The sequence below is a fragment of the Neomonachus schauinslandi genome, chromosome 13 (genome assembly GCF_002201575.2).
Source record: "Neomonachus schauinslandi chromosome 13, ASM220157v2, whole genome shotgun sequence".
In the NCBI taxonomy this organism is placed as follows: domain Eukaryota; kingdom Metazoa; phylum Chordata; class Mammalia; order Carnivora; family Phocidae; genus Neomonachus; species Neomonachus schauinslandi.
The window spans coordinates 59843649-59866875 of NC_058415.1; the positions used below are offsets into that span (position 1 = coordinate 59843649).

At 54.1% G+C, this 23227-nt stretch overlaps 1 protein-coding gene across 2 annotated transcripts in view; it reads right to left on the reverse strand.

The window, feature by feature from the left end:
• The window catches only part of SHB (SH2 domain containing adaptor protein B), a 133928-nt gene that overhangs the window by 12528 nt on the left and 98173 nt on the right, over positions 1-23227 (reverse strand). For both annotated transcript variants that reach the window (XM_021691446.2, XM_021691447.2), the window contains exons 4-5: positions 17346-17517; positions 11809-11928 (exon numbers count right to left, since the gene is read on the reverse strand). In XM_021691446.2, coding sequence (XP_021547121.1) covers positions 11809-11928; positions 17346-17517 — 292 coding nt within the window. The remainder of the gene's footprint in view (positions 1-11808; positions 11929-17345; positions 17518-23227) is intronic.

The following is a 23227-nucleotide window of genomic DNA, read 5'->3' on the forward strand; positions in this document are numbered from 1 at the left end:
CTGACGGGACTTCAGAGTTTCTAAGGCATGTCTCTGTCCATAATAGTGTTGGTCACCTGGGCAGGGGTTGGGGAGTCCGAGGGCTCACATGGTAGGGACAACTGAAAACTCCAGCTGGGACCAGAGGAAGAAGGGATACTGCAGAGCCCTCTCCTCCAATCCCAAACTTAATTAACCATCCTTCTACCTTCTGTTACTTCTCAATAAAAAATCATCCTCCACAGCCCTGATCCAATGCCAACTCCTCCAGGAAGCCTTCCAAGATGCCCCTGGTCAAACTTAACTTCCTTCCTCCTCCACTTATTATCTGCCACATCTCCCTATACCGCAGCACTCACCTGCCTGCTTGTCCCCTTGCCCAGACTACCAGCATAGAGTCTGACGTACCTTTGTCTCCCTGCCCAGTTAAAGGCCTGGCACACAGTGGGATCACAGCATTGACAGCCCTAGCTGACTTGTTTGTTGGCCCTGCCCTGAAAGTCTGCTGAAACGTGGCAGGCTGGTTCCCACGCTGCCTGGGACCATGAGCAGCGTGTGCATGTTCAAAAGGAAAATAGGAGGAAAAAAAAAAAAAGTTCTAATTAAAGCATTTCTAATAAGGTGGCTTTGCCAAACCAATTGTTTCTGATATTCCTCCTGGGCGAAGTAGTATTTAAAAAAGTTAAAAAGGCATTAAAAGTGGCAGAAATCACCCCTGGCTGGAAAGTAGACAGTGGCCGCTCACTCAGGAAGCTCCCAGGACAAAGGTTTGAGGCACTAAGAACCAGGGTGGGGAGGCCTCCGCCCCAGCAAAGTGGAAGGGTATGCATGTGTGTGAGTGTGACACCGCACACACTCGTACACAGCAAAACATCATTTTTATAGTTTTAGGCTTTCAACTGTGGGAGCAAAGACGAGAGCTATAAAATCTGACACCCGCTTTTATAAATCTGCCTCAAATACCAAGAACGCTTATGCAGAAAATGGGAGAAGAAAATACAGCGCTGTGGGGCTCAGAGGGTGACAGCACCTGGGCTCTGCCAGCGACTTGCCACAGGACTCTGGGGAGGTCTTTTTCCCTTCCTGGGCCTATTTCTCCCATCCCAAAGCCAGGGTCTTGACCCTGATGATTCAAGACCCTTCTGACTTTAAGGGCCTGAAGGTCTAGGGAACAGCCACCCCACATCTTGGGATTTTACTGTACGAAGCTATTTGCTTCAAGCCCTGCCAAATGCCTCTAAGTGGGGGCTAATCGTTATTTCCTCAGGGGGCCTTCGAGTTATTTACCTAGCTAGAAGCAAAGTAAGACCACAATCCTTTCCTGGGGCAAGCACAGAAGCTCTGCAAATAATCCCACCTGCATTAGCACAGCCTCTGAGTTGACAGAGAGCTTGCCTTCCTCCCACTGTGTTCCTGAGCCTCCGGGCTCAGGAGGCTGGGAGCCGTGAAGCCACCTGCTGGGTGACCCTCATGCAAGGGGCAGCAGTGGGGGATTCAGGCCCGGGGCTTCTGGGCCCCCGCTATATCCTTCTCCATGCTGCTGCCCCTTCACTGACGGCAGATGCGAGGTCTGTATCTGTCACCATGGATGGTCCCCGCAGCACCCATATGCCCTCCCCGAGTCCCCAACCAAGCCATTCCCAGATGGCTTTTGCAAAAATATTATTAAACAAGTCATATTAACAAGATGTCAGAAATATGATTGGATAGAAATGTTTTTCTCATTTGGAGAGACCACCCAGTGCCTCAGAGAAGCTGTTCCGGGGCATGAGAGGTTTCCTGGTGACCGACGGGCAGTTGGAAAGCCTCCCCTGGCAGGTGAGCCACACGGGCGGATTTATGTGGGCTGATATGAGATAATTAAAAACCAGCTGGAAATGGAATTGGGGGACCAGGGAGCTCTCAGGGGAGCAAAAACTGCATGTGTGGCTGGGGTGGGGGGGACACCCAGCCTGTCAGTGGGCATGCTCGGCACTGGCAGGCCAGCAGGCGCGCTGGAGAATGGGCTAGAGGTGTGAATGCAGGTGCCTCTCGCTCTGGGTTCTGGGCAGCAGTGCAGAGTGCGGCTTAGTTAGGGGGGCGTGTTTTCCAGGGTCTTTTCAAAACTGGCCACCCCAGGTCCATGTTGCAACTGGTGACAACCGCTGCTCGTCAGTCATTCAGCAAGCTGGATGAGGTCCTGACTCTGCCCTCTCTCACCCCCATCAGTCCCACCACGACACGTGCTCCCCTCTCCTCCTGCTGCCGTAGTCCTTTACTGCAGCCCCCCAGGAGCCAGCCTGCACGCTGATCTGCCTTCCAGACACATCCATGGTCAGATGGGGCTTCTGAAAACCTGTCTCGCCAGCTACGGAGGCCACCATTGTCCCTTGAGAGCTGGCCTCAACAACTTCCCTCTCTGCCACCAGATCCCCAGATGCCCCCAGCTTCTGCTGCTTGAGAGTGGACCCAGAGAAGAAAGTGGACTCCAAAGTTGGGTCATGTATCCTGACACTGTCACTTCAGAGCCAGAAAGCCCCAATGTTTTCAGATTCCCACAAGCCGAGGGAAGGAGCCTAGGGTCTCTGGCCATCTACACGTCACCCTGGGGAAGTTGCCAGGCAATGCCAGGCAATGGCTTTGTGGCCCAGGTCCTGCTCAGAAACTCCAGCTGTGGTCCTGGGGCTACAGATACCTGCCCGGGGCCCTGGCTGGGCTATCTGGGCCCAGATGGAGGGGAAGGGTTGGGGGTTTCTGCTCAGAGAGGGTCCCAGAGGACAGAAAGAGGGCACTGGGATGGATTAAAGCCCAGCTCTTCACTTGCAGCAACAGAGTGAGCCCATTTCTGCATGTGTAAGAGGAAGGTAATCCTTCCTGCCCTTCTCACCTCACGCTAACTACAGGGCGGGAGGGTTTGATATGTAGAACTCGGAGGTTTACTGTTGTCGGTTTGTCCCCTGCAAGGAGCGTTTGAGGAGCCTCTGTCTGGCCTACAGTAGCAGCTCCTGTGGCATTTCCTTTAAACCTTCTGGAAGGAGAAAGCACACTGCATGCTAATTGAGTAGAAAGTTCCTTTTTCCTCCATCAGCCCAGAAAGGAAGTGAAATCTATATAGTGAGAGCAAAGACACAGACGTCCCCCAACTCCAGCCCTGTCCCTGCTGCCCTCTGTCTCAGCCTGACGCAAATGCTGCCAGAAAACAGGGTCTGGTCGGGAAGCCAGGAGGTGGGCAACTCCTTCCCCTTTCTGGGTCCCAGTTTCTCCATCTATACAGGGCATTGGGCCAGGTGATCTAAAACATCTTCTGGGGGCACCTGGGTGGCTGAGTCGGTTGGGTGTCTGACTCTTAACTTTGGCTCGTGAGACTGTGAGATTGGCCCGTGTGGGCCTGCGTGCTCAGTGGGGGGTCGGCTTGGGATTTGCCCCCTTCTACCCCCAGGCACTCTAAAATAAATAAATAAGCCTAAGTTAAAAAAACTCTCTTTCTGTTCCCCAAATCCCAAGATTTCCGCTTAGTGTACTCAGTGTACCAGAGCTGCTGCCCCGGCTTGCCACAAAAATGCTTTCCCATGAGAAAATGAGGAAATGCCTGTTGAGGTGCTCAACATCTTCAGCTGGGAGAGCAGACAGGTTAAGTGACCAACCCAAGGTCACACAGCCAGGCTTTGACTCTAGCTCTGTGTGATTTGAAGTCTCAGTCACAGCAATGCAGGGTTTCGAGTTGCAGCCTGCATAAACTCTAAAATCCCACCCTAATAAAGGGAAGTGGACGTGGGTGTGGACAGAGACTTCTAGGCCAGACCCAGATAATCCACAAGGCTTTGAACCACACTGAGCTCTTTCCTCAACAACCTATAGCTCTCCAAAGTCTATAACAAAGGCTGTGAGCTACCACTCACTGACTGACTGAGCACTTACTACATGCTAGGCACATGCTAAGCGTCTCACACATACTGTCTTTTCGTTAATATATCTGTAATACCCACTTTACAGATGAGGAAACTGAGGCTCAGATATGTTAAGACCCTTATGCCCAAGACCACCTTGCTATTAAGAGGCAGAGCTGGTGGGGTGCCTGGGTGCCTCAGTCGATTAAACATCTGACCCGTGATCTCAACTCACGTCTTGATCTCAGGGTCATGAGTTCAAGCCCCGTGTTGGGCTCTGCACTGGGTGTGGAGTCTACTTAAAAAAAAAAAAAAAGGAAAAAAGAGGCAGAGCTGGGGTTCAAGAGCCCATGTCTTCTGCTGCACAGAGCGTCATCTCACGGGGGCAGGAGAGGGTGCTTGCTGGTGGACAGGATATATTATTAACTGTGCACTGAAAAGTAGGAAGCTTTTTCTCCTGTGCTGCTATTTCCCCAGCAAGGGTAGGGCCTTACCCTGCCCACCCACAACTGCCTGAATCCTCCTTGGACCAGGTCAAAGCCCCCCTTCCCTCACACCCTCACACCCCCACCCCCCGGCCCAGCACCTCCTGGGGTCACTATCTGCCTGACCACCTCTCTTTCTTCTGTAGGCCCCTCCTCCTCCAGCCCTCACACCCACCTGGCAGCTTGGAGAGGTGCGGAGTCAGAGGGTCCCTCTCATTAGAGCCGGGCCATCCTCTGGGTGCACAACCCTGCCTTCCTTTAGGCCTTGGCCTCAGGGGCAGGGCTGAGAAAAGGGCACTGATGAAGTAAGTCCAGGCATTCTGGGGCTGGAGGTCATGCAGGGCAGAGAGCTCAACCACTGGGGAGGCCCTGGTGTGGTCGGAGGGACTGTTCTGGGGCTCTCCCTTGGGAGCAGGCAGCTACCCTGAAGTATTTGGAGCCTCAGTTGTTGACCCAACAAGGGATGCTTCCATGGTAGAGGGAAGTGAAGTCTGTGCTCCTCGCTGAAGGCCAAGGACTGAGCAGCCTTTTCTCACCCCTCGCCCCCTCCTCACCCTGCAAACCTTTATTATTTCTTGCTCCTGGCTGTCAGCAGCAACAAACTAAGATTAATCACTCGCTTGCCTGCCCAGACCCAGACATGCCTTCTGTTTGAAAACTCTCTCCTTTACTATATAAATCAATGAAGGGAGAGAAGGAAGAAAAACAACTCTAACAGCAGTGTGCCCCCAGCACCCCTGGAATGCAACCCATCTGCTCCTCCTGGCTGGGCTACACCCACCACCTACGGCTGGAGCCCTGGGAAGCCTTTGTTGATGGTGACTGGCTGGCCAGCACGCAGCACAAACCTGCACGTCCGAGCAGAGCACGAACCAGAACCAGCCGGGTGTCCTTAAGCAATCAGAGCAGGAGGCATGTTCTAGATAAATGGTCTGGCCCCCTCCTCCCCTACTTGGAGGAGGAGATGGGGCCCTAGTCTTCCCACCATCCTTGGAACCTAGGGGAAAGGCACCTCATCCTCACTGTGTGAAGCCCATTACCTGGAAGCAGATTTACTGATCAAACCCCAGGCCTTCATTCTGTGGACGCAGGAGGCAGGCACTGGCCCAAGCACCCAGGAGCAGATACAGCCAGGCCACGCTCCCAGGGCTTCTGACCTGGCCCAGCACTCTGCCCAGTCTGCCTCCAATGTCTAATAAGCTCTGGGAAAGCTGGGAGGAGCAGACACCGGCATTACACTGAGCACCTGCTGTGGGCCACGCATCGGGCCAACCCGCAGAGCCACATTACTTCTTACAACAGCTTTATGAGAGTGGCCCATTGTTTTCCAGGCAATGATCAGGGAAGCAAAGTCACTTGCCTAGCACAACACAGCAGGTAAAAGACGGAGCCAGGATTCAAACTCAGGTTATCTCTGACTGCAGAGCCCATGTTCTTCCCTTTACATCTCAAACAGGGCTGCCCTGGAACTGCCCGCCCCTGGGATGCCTGCCCACAGGCTGCCTGCCTCCCAGGCTCTCGGATTGTGCTAGCTTGAGTGGCTGTTGGTGGGCATGGGGGAGGGAAGGGGGGCTCGGGAAGGCAGAAGCGGTGGTTTTTTTCCTGGATAATACTCATGGTGCACCCTGGCTCACTAATGGCTCTAGAATCCAGCTCTGAGGACATGACTGCACCTTGCTCAAAACCTTCAGGGACCCCTGCTACCTTAGAGGAGAGGGCCCCAAGTCCTTAGCCTGGACAGTAGGGCCGCACGTCTCCTCAGCTCCCGTGGAAGTGTTATTTGTTGTTCTTACACAACAAATAGGGTCTGCACTTCCCTGCCTCCATGCATTCCTCTGCTTGGGCTGCCCTGTCTATAGGATGACCTGCTCACCCTCCAAATACCTCCTCTTCGGATGCCTTCCCTCTTTCACAGCCCTGAGCCCTTTCTGCCTTGGGTAACCCTACAGCACTCCTGCGAGTATATGAGTTCTGGTGTACATATGCTCTCCCCTTGGGCTGTGAACTCCTGGAGGGCTGGAATCCAGTACACAAAGGGTACTGAAGGGGGCAGAGCTTATGGGAGGGGATCCTGAATGATCAAGACTGAGTTGCAACTTGAGGGAAACAGGCCAGACCCCAGAAGCATCTCCTGAGGTCAGAATCTGGGCCACATCTGCAAGGGTGCTGGGCAGTTTGCCTCTGGGGATTTGAAAGCTGAAGGCCCCTTTGTGGGGGTTCCTGGGGCCATGTCTCCCACTGGGGTTGGGACTCTCACTGCCTAAAGAAAGCTGGACCTGGGCTCTTGTCAAAGGAGTACTGGTGTCCCTGCGAGGACTTTTTTTTTTTTTCTTGAGAGAGGGGCAGAGGCAGAGGGAGAGAATCTTAAGCAGGCTCCACGCCCACCACAGAGTCCAGTGTGGGGCTCGATCTCACGATCCTGAGATCAGGACCTGAGCTGAAATCAAAGAGCTGGACGCTTAACTGACTGCGCCACCTGGGAGCCCCCCGCGAGGCCTTTAAGTGCCACTCTGCCTGCCTGCTCCCAGGGATGGGCCCAATGCAGGCAGAGCCTGCCCCGCATCTGGGGAGGGGAGCCCTGGCACTCACCCTGCCTCCCTGCCCCCACCAGCTGCAAACCCTCGTCTTTGAAGTCCTATTTCCCTCGTGTCCAGGTTCCTTTGCAAAAACTCATGAAACTGGAACTTGCAAAAAAGTCATTCGTAGTCCAAACTGCCTGAAGAACCCTTTTAATGAGATTTTTCAAGACTTTTCATCCCTTTCCCCTACTGCCTGCCTTTCCAGACAGGAAGCTGTTAGAGTGTGGTGTTTTCTTGCCAATATTTAAATGCTCAACCCCTTCATTCCCTGAGGCTGGAGTGAGTGTTCTGAAGGCCAACGTGTCTGTTAGCAGCTGAGAGGGAGCGTAGTCAGGCTGGAGAATGGGAAGAGGGAGAGCTCTGTAGGGAGGAGGGGATAAGGGCAGTGTTCCAAAGCAGCTAGTCAGGACCTCTGTAAGACTGCTCCATAGGTGGGGGTGTCTGCCAGGGAGGGGATCTAGAGGCAGGGGGGTGGGGAGTGCAGGTGCCATCTTGGATTGCCATGAGTGCAGAGGGCTTTTGGTGGCAGGTGGCTGGCAGCGTGGGCCTGTCCCCCCACAGTGGGAAGCAGTCGCCAGCTCTTGTCAGTGTGGTCTGGGTCTTAGTCTCCCCATCCATGAAGCAAAGGCTGGATTAGATGGGCCTCTAAGGTCGCTTCCAGATGACCTCTGACCTGGTATAATTGGGAGGGGTGGGAAGAGACCAGGCTGGGAGTCCATGGCCTCCACTCCAGTCTTGGAAGTTCATTCAGCTGCCTATACCCTAAAATGAAGAAGAGGATGATGCTTTTTGTCCTAGCCACCTGGTGGGGCTATCCTGGGGCAAACACATCGGCCTTCTAAAATGTAAGGTGCTGCAGATACGCAGGGAGACAGGGTCAGGAAGTGGGGCTTAAGCATAAAGGCAGGTCCCTGAGAGTGCACTTTAGTGGCTCCATCACGAAAAATGGAGTCTCAACTCCTCTGTGAGGCACAGGACCCACCAATGTCTCTCCTGTATCTCCAGGGCTTTGCCTGGGTTGTCCCCTTCACCTGAGATTCCCCCCACCTGGTCCCTGCCTGAGACCACTTACCCTCTTTTTAAGGCTCAAGTGCACCAGGAGCTTCTCCTAACCCTCCATGGCAGGGACTGCCCATCCCTGTGCCAACTCCGGGTCCCCAAGGCCGCCCGTGCAGACCTGCATGTAAGAAGACCAGGCTGAACGGGCCAGGCTGTGAGCTCCTGTGGCCTGAGCTGAGCTGTTCTCATTTCAGCTCCCTATGCTGCCCTGCCCAGTGCCTGGTACGGGAGGCTCCAATAAATATCTGCTGAGAGAAGGACAGACAGGGTGGAGGGCCCGTCCTCTGAGGCCAGATTCCCCCAAATCCTTTCTCCACCCTAGGACATCCTCACAGCAGGACCCAGAGTTCATATGAAAACATAGCTGGAATTCCAATGTCAATTTGCACCACGCTCCTGACAACACCGTGCGTGGAGAATGCCAATCCTACCCTGCCCCCACCGCGTAGGCCTCGGGGATCTGAGAGACTTCGCACCTCCCATGGTGGCTGGCAAAGTTGGCACTCGGTCCAAGCAGCCGTGACGTTCAGTACCAGGGCCATTCCCTTTGTGGTCAAGGTGATTAATGCCAGGTATCACTCCCTGGCTGGCACCTGGTCATCATGAACTAGGGCCACTCTGGGAAGCCAGCTCACCTCCCCCTAACAGACTGCCCTGCCCAGCCATAGGATGGCCTACCCCACCTCCTCAATTCCGGGCTTCTTCAAGGGAAATCTGACCACGTGAGACCACTCATCTGGCCTTTGGGATCTCATGGCTTTAGACAAACATGCAAAACTAAACCTCCAGCACCCGTGGGCAGAGACCAGTCATCCTAACTCAGGCCTGATGGCAGATGTTCTTATCTGGGGTTCTGGCACAGGCTGCTGGCCCTGGCCCTCAGTCTCCTCCACCTCCTCCCTGGCTTGGGAGGTGCAGGGGATCTGGCCAGAGTGCTCCACAGACAGGGGGAGCCTGAGTCCAAGGACACGGGAAATCCAGGGAGTCAGAGACACCTTGATGTCAGAGGTGGAGGAATCCTTAGCAGTCATCAAAGTCCCCATGAACAGATGTGGATGCTGAGTCCCAGAAGGAAGGAACTTGCCCAAGGTCACACAGCGAGCAGTGATTAATAGGTCAGGACTCTTGTCCAGAACTCTGGTCAACAGGTCCTCTCTGCTGCCCTTAAAAATGGCCTTTAATGAAACCATTACCGTTTCCCAGGTTGGGAAACTGGGAAAGCAGGATGGGACTGATATAAGACAGGGTTTACACTGCACTGGTGGGGCTAGAAGTGCTTTCCCTCTGGAAGAAGAGCATCGTCACCCCCTGTGCACAGAAAAGGCTCCAAAAGGTGCTGTGACTGCCAAGGCCATAAGGCCATGGAGTGGGGAGGCCTGTCCCTTACCTTCTCCACTGCACACATCCCCGACTCCTAGACTCCAAGCCCGTTACTGTGAAAACAGAATCAAGGTGCTGTCCGTCCCTCAAGAGCAGTCCAACCCAGGGAATGTGGCATACCCGGGATGAAAAGGAATTGCACTCTCGGGGCTGTGGTGGAAATACTCTCCTGAAGACCCATCTCAGGTGGACTTTAGGCCCGTTTGCATCACAAAGGGCACGTTTCACAGGAAACTGGGAAATGGATCCCGCAGGTATCATGGTATGGTCACTTCTGCAACTGGCTGGAGAATTCCGTATATGGTCCCATGTTGCTGCTTCAGCGGTGACACATCCTGGGTACTCAGGAGGCCAAGTTCCCTTGCAGGCAGAGCTGTGTTGGGGTCACCGTGGGGCCCCGGTGCCCAGCCAGGTCTGCCCAGCAAATAAATAGGAAACTTAGTGGGGCCCGGGCCCTCATGGAGGATCGCCGGGCCTGGTATGGGGTGCTCTGTCCCTCCTTCCTTGGTGCACCCAATTAGCCATTTTGGGAACACTCCTCTGGCCAGGCCCCAGACAACAGGATTCCAGGAGGAAAGAGTCACAGAGCAACTCCTAGAGTACCAGCACAAGGAGGGCCGCTCTGAGGAAGCCTAGGGGGTGGGCAGGCTGCCTCAGTCAGCGTGGAAGGGCAGTGACGCGGGAATCCCGTCTCTGATGTCACTTGCTTCCTTTAACCTCTCCCAGCCTGGACAGCACATTGCACCTTGAAGCTCGGGAAGACTCGCTCAAGAGCTCCTGGGTTGCTACGTTACCTTGGACAGTGAGGGAGGAGGCAGGGCTGCACGGAGCAGTGAGCTGTGAGCCGCCGAGGACCCGCTGGTCTCTGTCAGCATGGCCCGCGGCGTGCACCTGTCCCCCACAGCCGCCCTCTCCTCCATCCATGATGGGCTAACTCTGCTCACTTCCAGCCCAGCCTCCCAGCCCAGCTGCAGTTCAGTATTGAATTCTTCTCAGCTGAGATAACTGAACTGACTCTTCAAGCCAACGGTCTGACAGTAAACAACGAAGTACAAGTGCTGCTTGTCCTGAGTGCCCTCCCAGCTGGTTAGAAATGCCCTCCATGTTCTCCCTGACGAGGGCCATCCAGCCCCAGTTGTACACCCCCAGTGATGAGACACTCACTACCTCCTGAGGCAGCTCTGGATGGCTCTAATTCCGGATCAGTTCTGCTTGTTAAAAAACTTTTGTTCTCACTGAGCTGGAATCTGCCCGCCCATAACTCCCACCTGGGGACCCCCAACCACAGCTGCTCCTTCTGCCCTGATCATCCTGGAGCAATCTGTGGCTTCCACCATGTCTCCACATGTCCTCCGTTCTCCAGGCAGACTTCAGTGCCTCTGTTTGCTGCCCATGCACTGCAGCTTGTCACGGTCCCTCTTGGGGCAGAGCCCAGCAGACAGGGTGGGGCCAGTCCTGAGCAGAGAGAGCAGGCCAGTCTCTCCTTCCGTGGCTACACTGCTGCTACGGTCTACACGGCTGGCAGCCACATCCCAGCAGGCCCCTTCTCTATCACATGGCCTCTAGGAACGGTGATAGAGCAGGGAGGAAGCCAGGCAGAGGGCTTCATTGCTCCTGCTGGTCTGTGCTGGCCAAAGGGCCTGGGGTCCTTAAACCCCAATTCTGTCACTAACTTTGTGTCCTTGGGAAATCTCGCCTCTCTAGGCCTCAGTCTTCCTATCTGTAAAATGGGTTTTAGACAATCTGTTGGGTCCCATTCAGTAACAGCACTGAATGATGAAGCGCTCAAGCAAAAAACCCTCTTATTTCAGGGCTGCCTATCAACAGCGACGTTTCATGGGTCAGAAAGACCCAACAGTTTACAAAGCAGCCACAGATGACACCAGCAGGATTCTTCCTGGCTCTTCGCAGCGCTCCTCACAACCTCTGCGACACACATAAAAATCAGACCTGCCCCAAAAGCAGCCTGGGACACAGGGGAAGGGTTGTTCCCACAGCGGCAGTGGGCCGCCGTGGAGAGTCAAACAGCCGGTCCTGAGTCCTGGCCCTGCCCCTTGGGCCTGCCAATCCCCCCCTGTGAGCCTCAGTTTCCTCACCTGCAAAATGGGGACAATATGTTTCTCATCAGAGGACTGTTGTGAGGTTTGAGAGAGGGATGAGGTATGCTCAGAGCTTCATTTGTGTCCTGCCTCACAGCAGATATGAAAGCTATTCTTGGGTATTTAATATTAAATCCTAGGAAAATGCCCCTCCTCTTCTGGGGCAGAGAACATTAAAAACCTCCTCTGTCTCCCAGGAGAGTAAGTTCAAATTGAAAAACTGAGGCTTGAAATAACTCATGCCGGCACGTTCCCGGGGGAGGGGACACTGGCGATCTTGCTGCCACAGACACAAGAACCAGGCAGCGCTTCACTTGAGGCTGCCGAGGAGGGCTGAGAGGGTAGATGAGGCTGTACTCACTTCAGGGAGAGGGAATAGTCGTGCTTGCTGGTCTGGCTGTTCCGGACAAGGTAGCTGCACTCCTTGCAGAGCCGCAGAAGGTTCTCGGCGTCTCCTCGGCTGATGGCTCCATGATACCAGCTGGGGAGAAGGGAGAGGGTCAGAACCCAGCACAGACCTGACCCCCACAGCACTCGATACCCTTGCAAACTCCTTGGGGAGGCTCGGCTCCCTCGGAGGGCAGCTGGCCTGTCCCAGTGTCCTCGTCAGGAGGCAGGGGCACGTGTGTGTGGGTGCACGTATTCAATTCTTCAATACAGAATTATATGTCTGCTCACGTGCGATCCTGGGGAGAGCACAGTGAACAAACCGGCAGCCTCCTCCCTCACAGGGCTTACATCCCAGGTGCTGCGGAGGAGACGAAGCAGGGTGGGGTGTGGTTTGGAGCTCGTGGTAGTGACTGCTATTTTAAGCAGTAGCCAGGGAGCCTTCCTGAAGGAGTGACATTTCAGTGTGGACCGGCAGGAGGTGAGGGAGGAAGCCACAAAGGCCGGTAGACAGAGCGTTCCGGCAGAGGGAGGGGCAGCCAAGGCCCGAGGCAGGAGGGAGTGCCTGATGAGCCTGGGAAACAGCTAGGAGGCCAGCACAGCGGCAGAGAGCCCAAAGGGGTGGGGGTGGGGGTGGGGGTGGGCAGTGTGACCCATGCGGCCACCGGGCAGGGCTGGATCAGGGTGCCTCGTGCGCAGGGAGAGGACCCTGGCTTTCTCCGTCTGAGTGACACGGAGGCCATCAGAGGGTGCTGACAGGAGGGACACGTGCTGCCTCTCTGTGACATCTGCGGGACAAGTGGGTGGTGCTCATCACTCAGGAAAGCAGGCAGTTGGGTGGGAAAGCCAACCAATGCTCCTGTCAAGGAAATCTGGCATCGGCTGGGAAGGCGGGAAGCCCGGCATCACTGCTCTCGGATACCACGCGGTCAGCGGCAGAATCCGAAGGAAGGTGTGCAGGGGCAGATGACCTGACTAAGGCCCCTGGCTGCAGGACAAAAGAGGAACACTGATCTTCAAGATTGGGAGAGCTGAAGGTAGAATTTTGGAGGAAGACTGAAGATCACAAGATGCGAGTCAGGATGCATTTTTGTTTACACTACGGTGCAGGGGCAGTGGGACGGTGGCAAGAGGGGGCCAGGAAGAGAACCATAGGCGCTGGATGGCCACAGAGGCACAGACCGCCCTGCCACACTCGCCAACCGGGCGGTCACGGGCAAGCAGCAGAACCTGACTGCACCTCGGTTCTCTCTAGAGTTAGGGTCACTCCACCCCCATTTTAGGGTGTGAGGATTAAATGGGAGGATGCATAGCAGGGCTTATGCAGAGCCTGGGATGGGTGAGTTTCAACAAACAGCAGCTCCGAGCATCAAGAGAGTGAATTTGCTGATGGCCATGGGTAACTCCCCCAACTGTCATTATTCAGGCTGCAGGCCACCCGTAGGCTGCATTTCAAATTCCCAGGTGTAAGCAGGGGTGCTGCCGCCTCCTGGCCCTGGCCCAGGAGGGCCCTGCAGACAGGGCCTCTGAGAGTTCTGTGACAGACATTCTGCGTGGGGACAAACAGGGCACTCCTTACCCTGCACCCTTTCTGCCATTTACAAGGCAGTGTTCTGAACAGTTAGCAGCAGTGGTGATGACATAATGATAACCTCAGAACCCTACCTGCTTCAGGAAAGCAAGGACTAGGGAGTAGATATGAGTGTCCCTGCCCACTGAGCATGGGAGTGAGTCGCTGACTGCCTGGGAGGTGATCGCTCACAGCAGGTGAGCCCTGGGGCTGGACATCTGGAGGGGAGACTCGCCAAGGGAAAGGGTAGGAGGAGTGTAGACCCGCCTTCCTTTCTAAATGTACGTAGGAATGAAGAGGAATATGAAGTTAGGGATTGCAAGGGATCCCATAGTGAAAGCACTTCCAGAGATGTGAGGGCTGAAGTCACACGTTAGAAGGTATACACGACTGGAGTTTGGAGAAACAGCTAGACAAGGATGGAATGGACTTCAGAACCAAGAGTTAACAGATTTGGCAAGGTTGTTTTCTGGGAAATTTCACCCGTGTAATGCACGCCTGGTGAGCTGACAAACATGTTGTTTTATTAGGAAAACAAGTTCCAGCCATTTGAAGCAGAGCCATCCTCAGGGAAAGGCCCAGAAGAGGTCTCCAGGGAAGTGCTGTCTGCCCTGCGCCTCTCCCTGAGCACAGGAGCTGAGCTGGTGGCAGATGGCCTCCAGAGGCTCGGGATCCTGGTGGAAGGTAATGCCTGGAGGGTCAACAGGATAAGCTGCTGGCTCCTTGCCTACTGCCCCAGCTACTGCACACAGAAAGTCAGGGACTAGGGTCGAGATTCACAGGAGACCCGAGTTAGTTTGGGAGAAAAGGGCCAAAGGACATGATCAGGGGGCTGGGGCCAGCCACTGGCCAGCTGGTTGGCATGAGGTTGGGCACCAGGAGACAGGGTGGGCCTGGGTGGTCCCATGGGGGGCTGAGGGCCAACTGCTGGGCCCCAGCAGGCTCTACCTAGACTGAAAACAGAATCTAAGCAGGAGGCACTCTGGGGATGTGCCGGATTTTGCAGAGCTGGCCAGTCAGGCCAGAATTATGGGGATTGAGAAGACCCAACCATTGCCATCCAGCCTATGCAGTACCCATTAGCTCACCCAATATTTCCTCACCGCTGACTACATCCTTGATCTCATGGGGCTGATGCAGGGAAGAGGGGGCGTCAATAAACAGATTTAGGACACAACTGCAGAAAGTGACAAGTGCTATGTAGGAATCCTGAGTTTGTGCTAGGCAGTGACCGGGGCAGGGAAAGTGCCTATGTTAGAACGAACAGACAGGGGAGCCTGCAAAGAGATGACATTTGACCTGAGAATCTGCATCGTGAGAAGGAGCCAATCATGTAAAGAGCCCAAGAAAACACGTTCTCTGCAGAGGAACTAACGACTGCAAGGGATCTGAAGTAGAATGCACTGGGGGTATTCACAGAGCAGAAAGGCAGCAACAATGCTCCAGCTCTGTGAGCACAGGGAGTGCTACAGGATGAGGGTGGAATGGGAGGCAGAGCCCAATTCCCTGAGGCCTGTGAGCAAGGGAAGAAGTCTGATTTCATTCTAAGCATAGCAGAGGGCAATGTGTTTTAAAAAGAGGATGTTACTTGCTCTCGATGGTCTTGCCAAAGGCCAACCAGGTTCTCCTGGAGAGGGGCCAGAGGCGAAGTGAAGTGGGAGACGAGCTAGGGGGCTTCTGCGGCGGTACAGACGGGAGCTGGTTCGGGGACAAGAGGAGCAGATGGACTCAGCCTATATTCTGGGTGGAAAACTAGCAGAAGTTGCTAGTTTAGATGCATTAGATGCTAGTATAAGGTAAAAAAAGGGGATCCAGAGGACTCCAGATTGGTGGCTTTAGCAAGTAGGTACATGTGATGCCATTTATGGAGGTGGGGAAGCTGGAGGAGGAGCGAGTGTCCGGAGATCAGGAGCCCAGTTTTAAACACACTAAATTTGAGATGTCCATTCGTCAGCCAAGTGCAGATGCCAAGACAGCAGCTGGATGTAGGAGGTGGGGGTTCTAGGAGAGGTGTGGGCCGGGCACGCACACTGGTGACTCACCACCAGGATCCTGAGGAGACTACCCAGTGAGAGCATGTAGCTGGAACCTGAGCCCCACACAGTCCAACTTTCAGGTAAAGCTGAGGTGAGGAGCCAGGAGGGGAGACAGAAGAGGTGGCCAAGGAGGCAGAGGGAAAACCAGGAGCAGAGTGTGTCTCCAAAGGAGGGAGCTGTCTACTGCACTCAGCGAGAGAGAATGGGAGGTGATGGAAGGAAGAGTGTTGACAGCTCTTTGGGGACTTCATCCATTTCCTGGACAGCACCTATTACGTGCCAGGCACCATTCTAAAGCACCGAGGATTCAGTGGTGACCCCGAGAAGGTTCTGCCCTCACAGAGCTTATGTTCCAACAAGGGCAGGATGCACGCTGGATCCAGCCATTTCTGGATCATTATTTTGTTTGTTCATTAAAAAGGACATAGTGATCAGAAACAAGCAACACCTACCAGTCTGGGTAGCTGTGACAGAAGGTTAGCAAAGACGCCCGCTGGGAGCACTCCCCCACGTGCTTAGTACAGCAGGCACATGGTGTCACGAAGGAGGCTGAGGCCCTCCCCAGATGATAGCACGTGCTGAAAGGGGGCACATAGCACATGACATCATTCGGAAAACCCTGCATCCTGCTCACCGAGTGAGCATTTCCTGTGAGGGATGCACTGCCGGCTATGCTGAGGCCAGAATCCCCCGCTGGAGATTAATACAGTACATGACACACATGGGACAGTCTCAGGAGGGATCGGCTTGCTGTCAGCTCATCTCCTGTCTTTACGGCGTGCCTACTCTGTGTCAGGCGTGTGTGAAGGCTTGGGGAGAAGAGTGTGTATGGGGAGGGGGAGGAAGGGGAGAGTGTGGGGCCAAGTCACAGGGCTGGAGTTCCAATCCTACCTCTGCACTGGGAGCTGTGACATTCTGGCCAAGGCTCTGTGTCTCTTGGAGTCCCAACTTCTCATCTAAGTGACGGGGATGATAACCCCATTTATCGCATATTTGCTTATTAAGAAGATAATACACCTGAAGGTATCAGCACAAGACCTAGGACCTACTTCATCAAGTCTCTAGAGAAGCTGGCTGGAGTCCAGGTGTATGGAATGGTGAGAAATTGAACAAGCAGTGTGGGGGCAATTCACAGAGCAAGCGGCAGGCTGGGGAGATGAGACTTTATCCTGGAGGTGATGGGGAGCCACTGAAGGTTTCAGAGCTGAGCAGGGACCTGAGCACAGTGAGAAGGGAGGTCAAGGGGCGGGGTGGTAAAGGGCCTGACTGACAGTGTTGGGGAAGAGCAGGGAGGGAAGGGGGCAGCAGGGATGGGCCTGGGCTACCGACTGGAGGTGGGAAATCTCAGGGGAAAGGGGCTGAGAAAACCCAAAAGAAGAGCATCAAAGCCAGGAGCGTCTGGGTGGCTTAGCTGGTTAAGCAGCTGCCTTCAGCTCAGGTCATGATCCTGGAGTCCTGGGATCAAGCCCCATGTCGGGCTCTGTGTTCAGAGTGGAGCCTGTTTCTCCCTCTCCCTCTGCCCCTCCCTACTCATAGTCTCTCTAGCTCTCATGCTCTCTCAAATAAATAAATTTTAAAAAAATCTTAAAAAAACCCAGAACATTTGAGTTAAAAAAACTCTCCCTCTGCCCCCCTCTTCTCTCAAATAAATAAATCTTAAAAAAAAAAAAAAGTGTCAAAGCCTTGCTCAACAAATACCAAGCAGATGTGAGGCAAAACTATCACTGTGGCTAACAAACAAATCTAATTTATAGCAGTCAAAAGTAGGGGCGGCAATACGGCATGGAGGGAGAAAGCCCAGGGGTAGGAATCAGGAGACTTGATGGTGGCCTTGACATTCTCTCAGGCTTAACAGTGACTGTACAGACTGGAGCTGAGGCTGGGCCTTGATCCCTTAGAACTTACATTTGCTTTTCCAGTGGGACAGCAGGATCCACTCTTTCTCCCAAGATCCCACAGAACTCAGGGCTCCCATGCTTGATGGGCTTGAAGCCCCCTCCCGGAGCTCGAAGCTGGCGCCGCCGGTCCCGGGAAGGCGAGGGAGAGGATTGCCGTTTCTCGTTGCCGTTAAACTGGGCTGTGGGGGAGAGAAAAAGCATGCGGTCACCAGAGCTCAGCCCGACGGATTACTGGGTGGTGCAGAGTGGGGTAATAGCCGATTGCTCCCCTTGGGGCTTTACGATTCAGAGGGGGAAGAGCTCCTGGCAATTAATGAACATGGCTCAAAACGCTTGAATTTCCTGCAGCAGGTGCTGTCAGAGCCAGATGGTGCATTCAAGGGGCTGACTGAGTCTCCCTCCAGAGGCCACTGAGCTCAGCCTTATCCCCAAAGGATGCCCCCTGCAATCTCCAGCAAGGGGGCGGGGCACGGCACTCCCACTGGGGCTCAGTCCCCTGGACAGTTCTCAGGGAAGCAGCTGTTCCCCATCTTCTGCCTCCAAGTGGCTCCTCTGCTCCCATTCTCCCCACCGCCCCCCAGGGCATACTGGCCACATCTGCCCCCTTTCTCTCGGGATGACCCTACAGAGTTCCAATCAAGGGCCATGCTGCATCCCCCACATCTGCTCCTCTTCATTCAGTGCCCTCTGCATGGGCCCCACACGCAGCGAGCCTAGTCCCAGCACCAGGTGAGGCTGAAGCAGTGCGCAGCACAGTGGGCAGGCCCTGCCATGTGCCTCCGCCCCGCCCTGCGCCTGTGAGAGCATCGTTTACCTCCACAGGCTTGGGGAGGATACCTCTCGAGGGCAGGACCTCAAAGATAGCCCACAAAGAGCAGAAAATACTGAGCTGAACCTGGAGTTGCCAGAAGCATTCCTAGAGACCAGTCAGTCTACCTTGCAAGTTCTCTCTCTGATGACTGTACCCACCTCATGGGGTTGTTGTGAGGATTCAATCAGGTGATGTCACCCAGATCTTAGCAGAGTGCCTGGCATGCAGTTGCTGCTCAACTCATGTTATTATATTTACTTTTATTATCGTCTCTGTTCAATGAGGACACGGTACTAGGTACTTCACGTAAGCTTCCGAACCAAACTGAGTTCCTCTTCCAAGCTTGCCAGTAACTTGCTGTGTGCCTTGGCTAAGCTACTCAACCTCTCTGAGGCTCCATTTCCTACCTCACCATGTAACTGCGAAGATCAGATGAGAGAACACATCGTAAGGGCCCAGCACACAGAGTGCCGAGTGAATGGGCCAGGCCCTGCGGAACAAGGCTCTCAAAGCCAGGTCCGGTTGCAGGCCACAGACACACACCGGCAGGAATCTCCTCTCCAAAGAGCAAGCACAGATGTGGTGAGCTGTCCTCTACCCTGGCCAGACACACGGCAATCAACCTCCCATTCACGAAGAGGGCGGGAAACCCCAGCCCTGACTGAGGTGGTGTGCTGTCTATGGGACTATGGAATGTGGATGAACTTGTTCTATGTCTCAGCTGCTGAGCAAGATCATCCATCAGGACCGCAAAGCATTTCCATCCCTCCAAGACACTCTTCTCCATTAACCACTATGGAAAGCAATGGGAAGGGAGGTTCCTGCCAACGGAAGGCTCTAGACATGCTGGGCCCATGTGTGTGCGCTCACTCTCACGACTGAGGCAGAGGCCGGCGGCCTGTCCATGCACCTGCCCCACTCAACACTCCCTCACATGTGCCAGGCAAGCTAGGGCTGGAGAAACAGAGAAATCCCTGCCTGTGAAGCTCCGAATCTGAGTGGGGACAGACACAATAAATGCACACCAGCTGCAGTAACTGCCGTGGACAAACCTGCGGGAAGGACATTCCAGGCAGAGGGAAGAGCAAGTTCAAGGGCCCTGAGGTGGGAACGTGCCTCAGGTGACAGAAACAACACAGCCCAGGGGGAATGGAGGGCAGTGGGAGGAAACAGTATCAGGTCATCGGGCGCTGTGTCTTGCAAAGGACTTTGATTTTATTCTGAGAGAAATGGGGAGCCACGCTGAGGTTTTGATGGGGAGGGTTTTGACCCGGCATTTTCGAACAGGACTGCTGTGCTGAAAAGGGATGGGAGGACGGGGGTAGATGGGAACTCTCTGCACTTCTGCTCAATTTCGCCGTGAACCTACAAATGCTCTTTAAAAAGTTTATTAATTAAAAGAGAGAGAGAGAGATGCACAAGAGCAGTGAGGATGGTCGTGCAGGCTTTGTCTGTGCATTGGGAAAGAGGATGGAGAGGCTATAGGCCTATGGCCTGAGCACTGGATGGATGGGGCTGGCATTCTTCAGGAGGTGAAGGTTCACAGAAAACTGTACTTAAAATCTGTGAGGAAGCAGGAAGGAGGCCAAACTCCAACCTAGAGACACCCCCAGCCTGTGAGGCCAGGACCAGCAGTATAGAGCAGGGACAGAGTGAGGACTCGCTGGGGCTCTGCCCTCTTCTCGGGCTACAGTTCTTTCCTGGGTCCCAACCACAGGGACACACAGCAATGACAAGGCCCTCTAACATACAGGTCCTGGGGTTGGGTGTCTGAGAGAGCCCTCTTCCATCTGGTCAATAACCTGGGTTTGCATGGTAGTAGTGAGAGGGTGAAGCCTAGAGCTGGGGCCCTAGCACACATGTCACCGTGGGCCCCTGCCTGGCTTCCCAGCATCCAGGCTCTCCCACCAGGGCTCCTCCTGCTGAACCACACCAGCCCTGGGCTTCATCCAGGCAACTAGTAGCCCCACGGCAACTAGTCAAATGGCATATATGTTCTTGGGTAGGGGGGTTAGGAAGAGGTGAGCCATCTGTCTCGCAGAGTCCTAGATGGGTGACCTTGGGCAGGGGTGAGCACTGGGATCAGGTGGACAGGTAAGGGCCTGTTCACACAGCCCTTTTCTAAAGAGCTGGGTCTTGATCCGATGGATGGGTCAGTCAGGGAATGTCATTCTCAGATTGGGTTTTAGAGAGGTCTCTGACTACTGATGGAGATGGGATGTGGGGGGCAACCAGGGAGGCAGGGAAACCAGTTAGGGAAGGTAACAGAGGCTGAATCCCTCTGTGATGGGAGGGATGTAGGAGGTGATGCCAACAGGACTCGACTACTCACGGCCTGAGCCAGGGAAGGCCCCTGCGTGATGCTCCACTGAGAGGAGATCTGGGGTGCAGTAGGAGAGGGGGGCCAGGGACCATGGGAACAGCGTGTACTTTTCCTCAGTCCCTCTCTCTGCTAACTTTCTGTCAGGAATGGAGGGAGGCTGCTGAGCAAGCCCCTGGCTCCTGGGGTCTATGAGTCCTGAGATGGGCAGTGAAGAGGCATGATGTGGGAAGGGGCTGGCGGGAGACGAGGTTCTAGGCTCGGTTTTGCCACAGGCTAAGGAAAGGGAGAGACGAAATGAATTGTAAGACATGTTCACCTCTGACTAAAATCAGAATTCGGAGAGTTCTGCCAATATAAAACCCCACACATACCTCCTGGCACAGAATAGGGAGGACAGACACGAAACATGGAACACCATCTATAGAAGGAAGCCAAGCTCTTCAGCACAGCCCATGACCCAGCTGCCTGTCCAGCCTCAGGCCTCACCATGGCCACTTCAAGGCCATGTCTTCTGCCTGAACTACCACCACCCCATCCCCTTCTACCAGTCTCCTCACCTAACTGACTCCACTTGCCCTTCAGGGGCCACCTCTTCCAGGAAGCCTTTCCCTGACCTCACCCCCTCCCCAGACTCGCCTTGATCTCGGTCTATGGCCTCCTAATGGCCAGTTTCCTGGTCTGGAGCCCCATGAGCCCCTCAAGAGCAGGGGCTGTACCACATATGCCTTTGCGCCCCTTGCCCTAGCACATGCCTACAACCTACCAGGTACCCAATGAATGACTGAATGAAGAAAATTAATGAGCTGTTGTTTCACTTTATTGGAAAAAAATATTGGTTTTCATACCAGATAAACTCGATAAAACCTAATAACATCCCAGTCAACACTGTAATTCCCCACTGAATTAATTTATACATTCACTTGCAAGCTTAATAATATAGCCATATATTTCAGAGGGAACAGGTGGTGATGAATGACAGGCTTAATTAGGCAAATCATTTCACCTAAAATAAAAAACACAAACTCCAAGTGCAGTCATTCAGCAGCAAAAGAAAAAATTTAAGAACAAAAGCTCCAAACACAACTGCTTTCATTCCTTCTAATTAAGTTTCTCTTTAATCTGCAATTTAAAATGGCAATTCTTTTAATTCTGCAAAAGATAAAGACACAAACCCTCAAAAGAATATCTGCATTTAGAGAAAAAATATGCCACCCCTGTGAGTCATTAGAATGACAGAACCTAATTAATTGCACCTATAGGCAATTACAAATGGAATCAGAGTTGTGCAGGAGGGAGGGGAGGCTCAGGGGGAGGGACCAGGCCCTGGGAGACAGTGGGAGACATGGCCCCACTGATGTACCACCAGCCTGTCTCCAGGGCAGGTGAGGAGGCCCCTTCTCCATGCCCCAAATGTCCTTCCAAAAATTCCAGTCTAATGACAGGCCTCAGCCTTTAAAGACCCAGCTCAGGTGCTCCCACTGCTGTCCTTCCAGGCCTTTTTTCCATCCACATTAGCATCCAACTTTGGTGGTCCCCTTCCTACTTGTAGGATAGATTTTATACCAATCGGTTCTGACGTTCAGTCACTGCCAATAATGGATGACAGCATCCCAGGTACCCACGTTGGCTCGGACTCTCACAATAGCCCCGCCACCCTGTGGGTGATGGGTGAGGGACGGGGCCTCAGAGGTGAGAAGGAACTTACCTCAAAGGGTCTCAAAGCTAAGGGGTGGGGGAGACCAGGCTTGAGCCCAGGCCGTGGGTCACCAGGGTCAGCTTCCCCTCGGCCCCCTCAGGTCCTTCTTCCCTGTGGTCAGGCAGGGGCTGTGCACCCCTCATTCAGTCTGTGGTGTGCTTCCCACCTCTAGGCCTGGAATGACCACCCTCCCGCTCCACCCATAGGACATCTAGAAGCTTCCAAGACCTGGCAAAAAGCCACCTCTCCACAAAGCCTCCCCTATCCTGCCTGCTGAGAGCCCCTTCCTCCTCAGAAGCACTTGGCTTGCAGCTCCATGGCACCACCTCCTACGCCTCCCCAGTCAGCCTGGGTGTTCTGTGGGGGCAGTGCCTGCGATTGATTTTCTTTCTCTTCCCCTCTCCAATCTGTTTGCTCCTAAACCTAATGCAGTGCTTGTTATGGAGATGGGTGTTTAGTAAATGTTTGCTTAGATGAAATAAATGTGTTCCTTCAGGGTCCAGCTCCTTCTTGTTTATCGTTCAGGGCTGGCCAGAGAAAACAAGTTCCAAAAGGCCAATGGGCCTCTAAAGCACAGCTTTGCTGGGCTCACAAACTCTTGCTGGCTCCCAGTGCCCCTGGATGGAGGGCAAACTCCTCACTCTAGTGTTCAAGATCCTCAGTGACTTGGCACCAACCCAACTTTCTGGACGCATCTTCCCTTACAAAACCCCTCTGGGGTCCACACCCAGCCTTAGGCTCCAGTCACAAAGAATGGCCAGTCCCCAAATCCACCATCTGCCCCTAGGGCTCTGCTTTGCTTTGCCTGCCCCCCTGAAATCTCCTTCATTATCGCTGGGTGCCTGCCCTCTGGAATCCTTCTTCACTATCTCTGGGTGCACAAATCCTTGCTATTCTTTAAGGTTCAGCTCCAATGTTACCTCCTAGGGGAAGTTTTGCCCTAGATCCCCAGGTAGAATTCCCTTCTCTTCTGTGCCCTGCATCCCCTGGTCTATGCCATTGTCTGATCCCACCCCAGTCTCCAGTAGCGTGGTAGGTAGGTCTTTTCAGAACCGGATG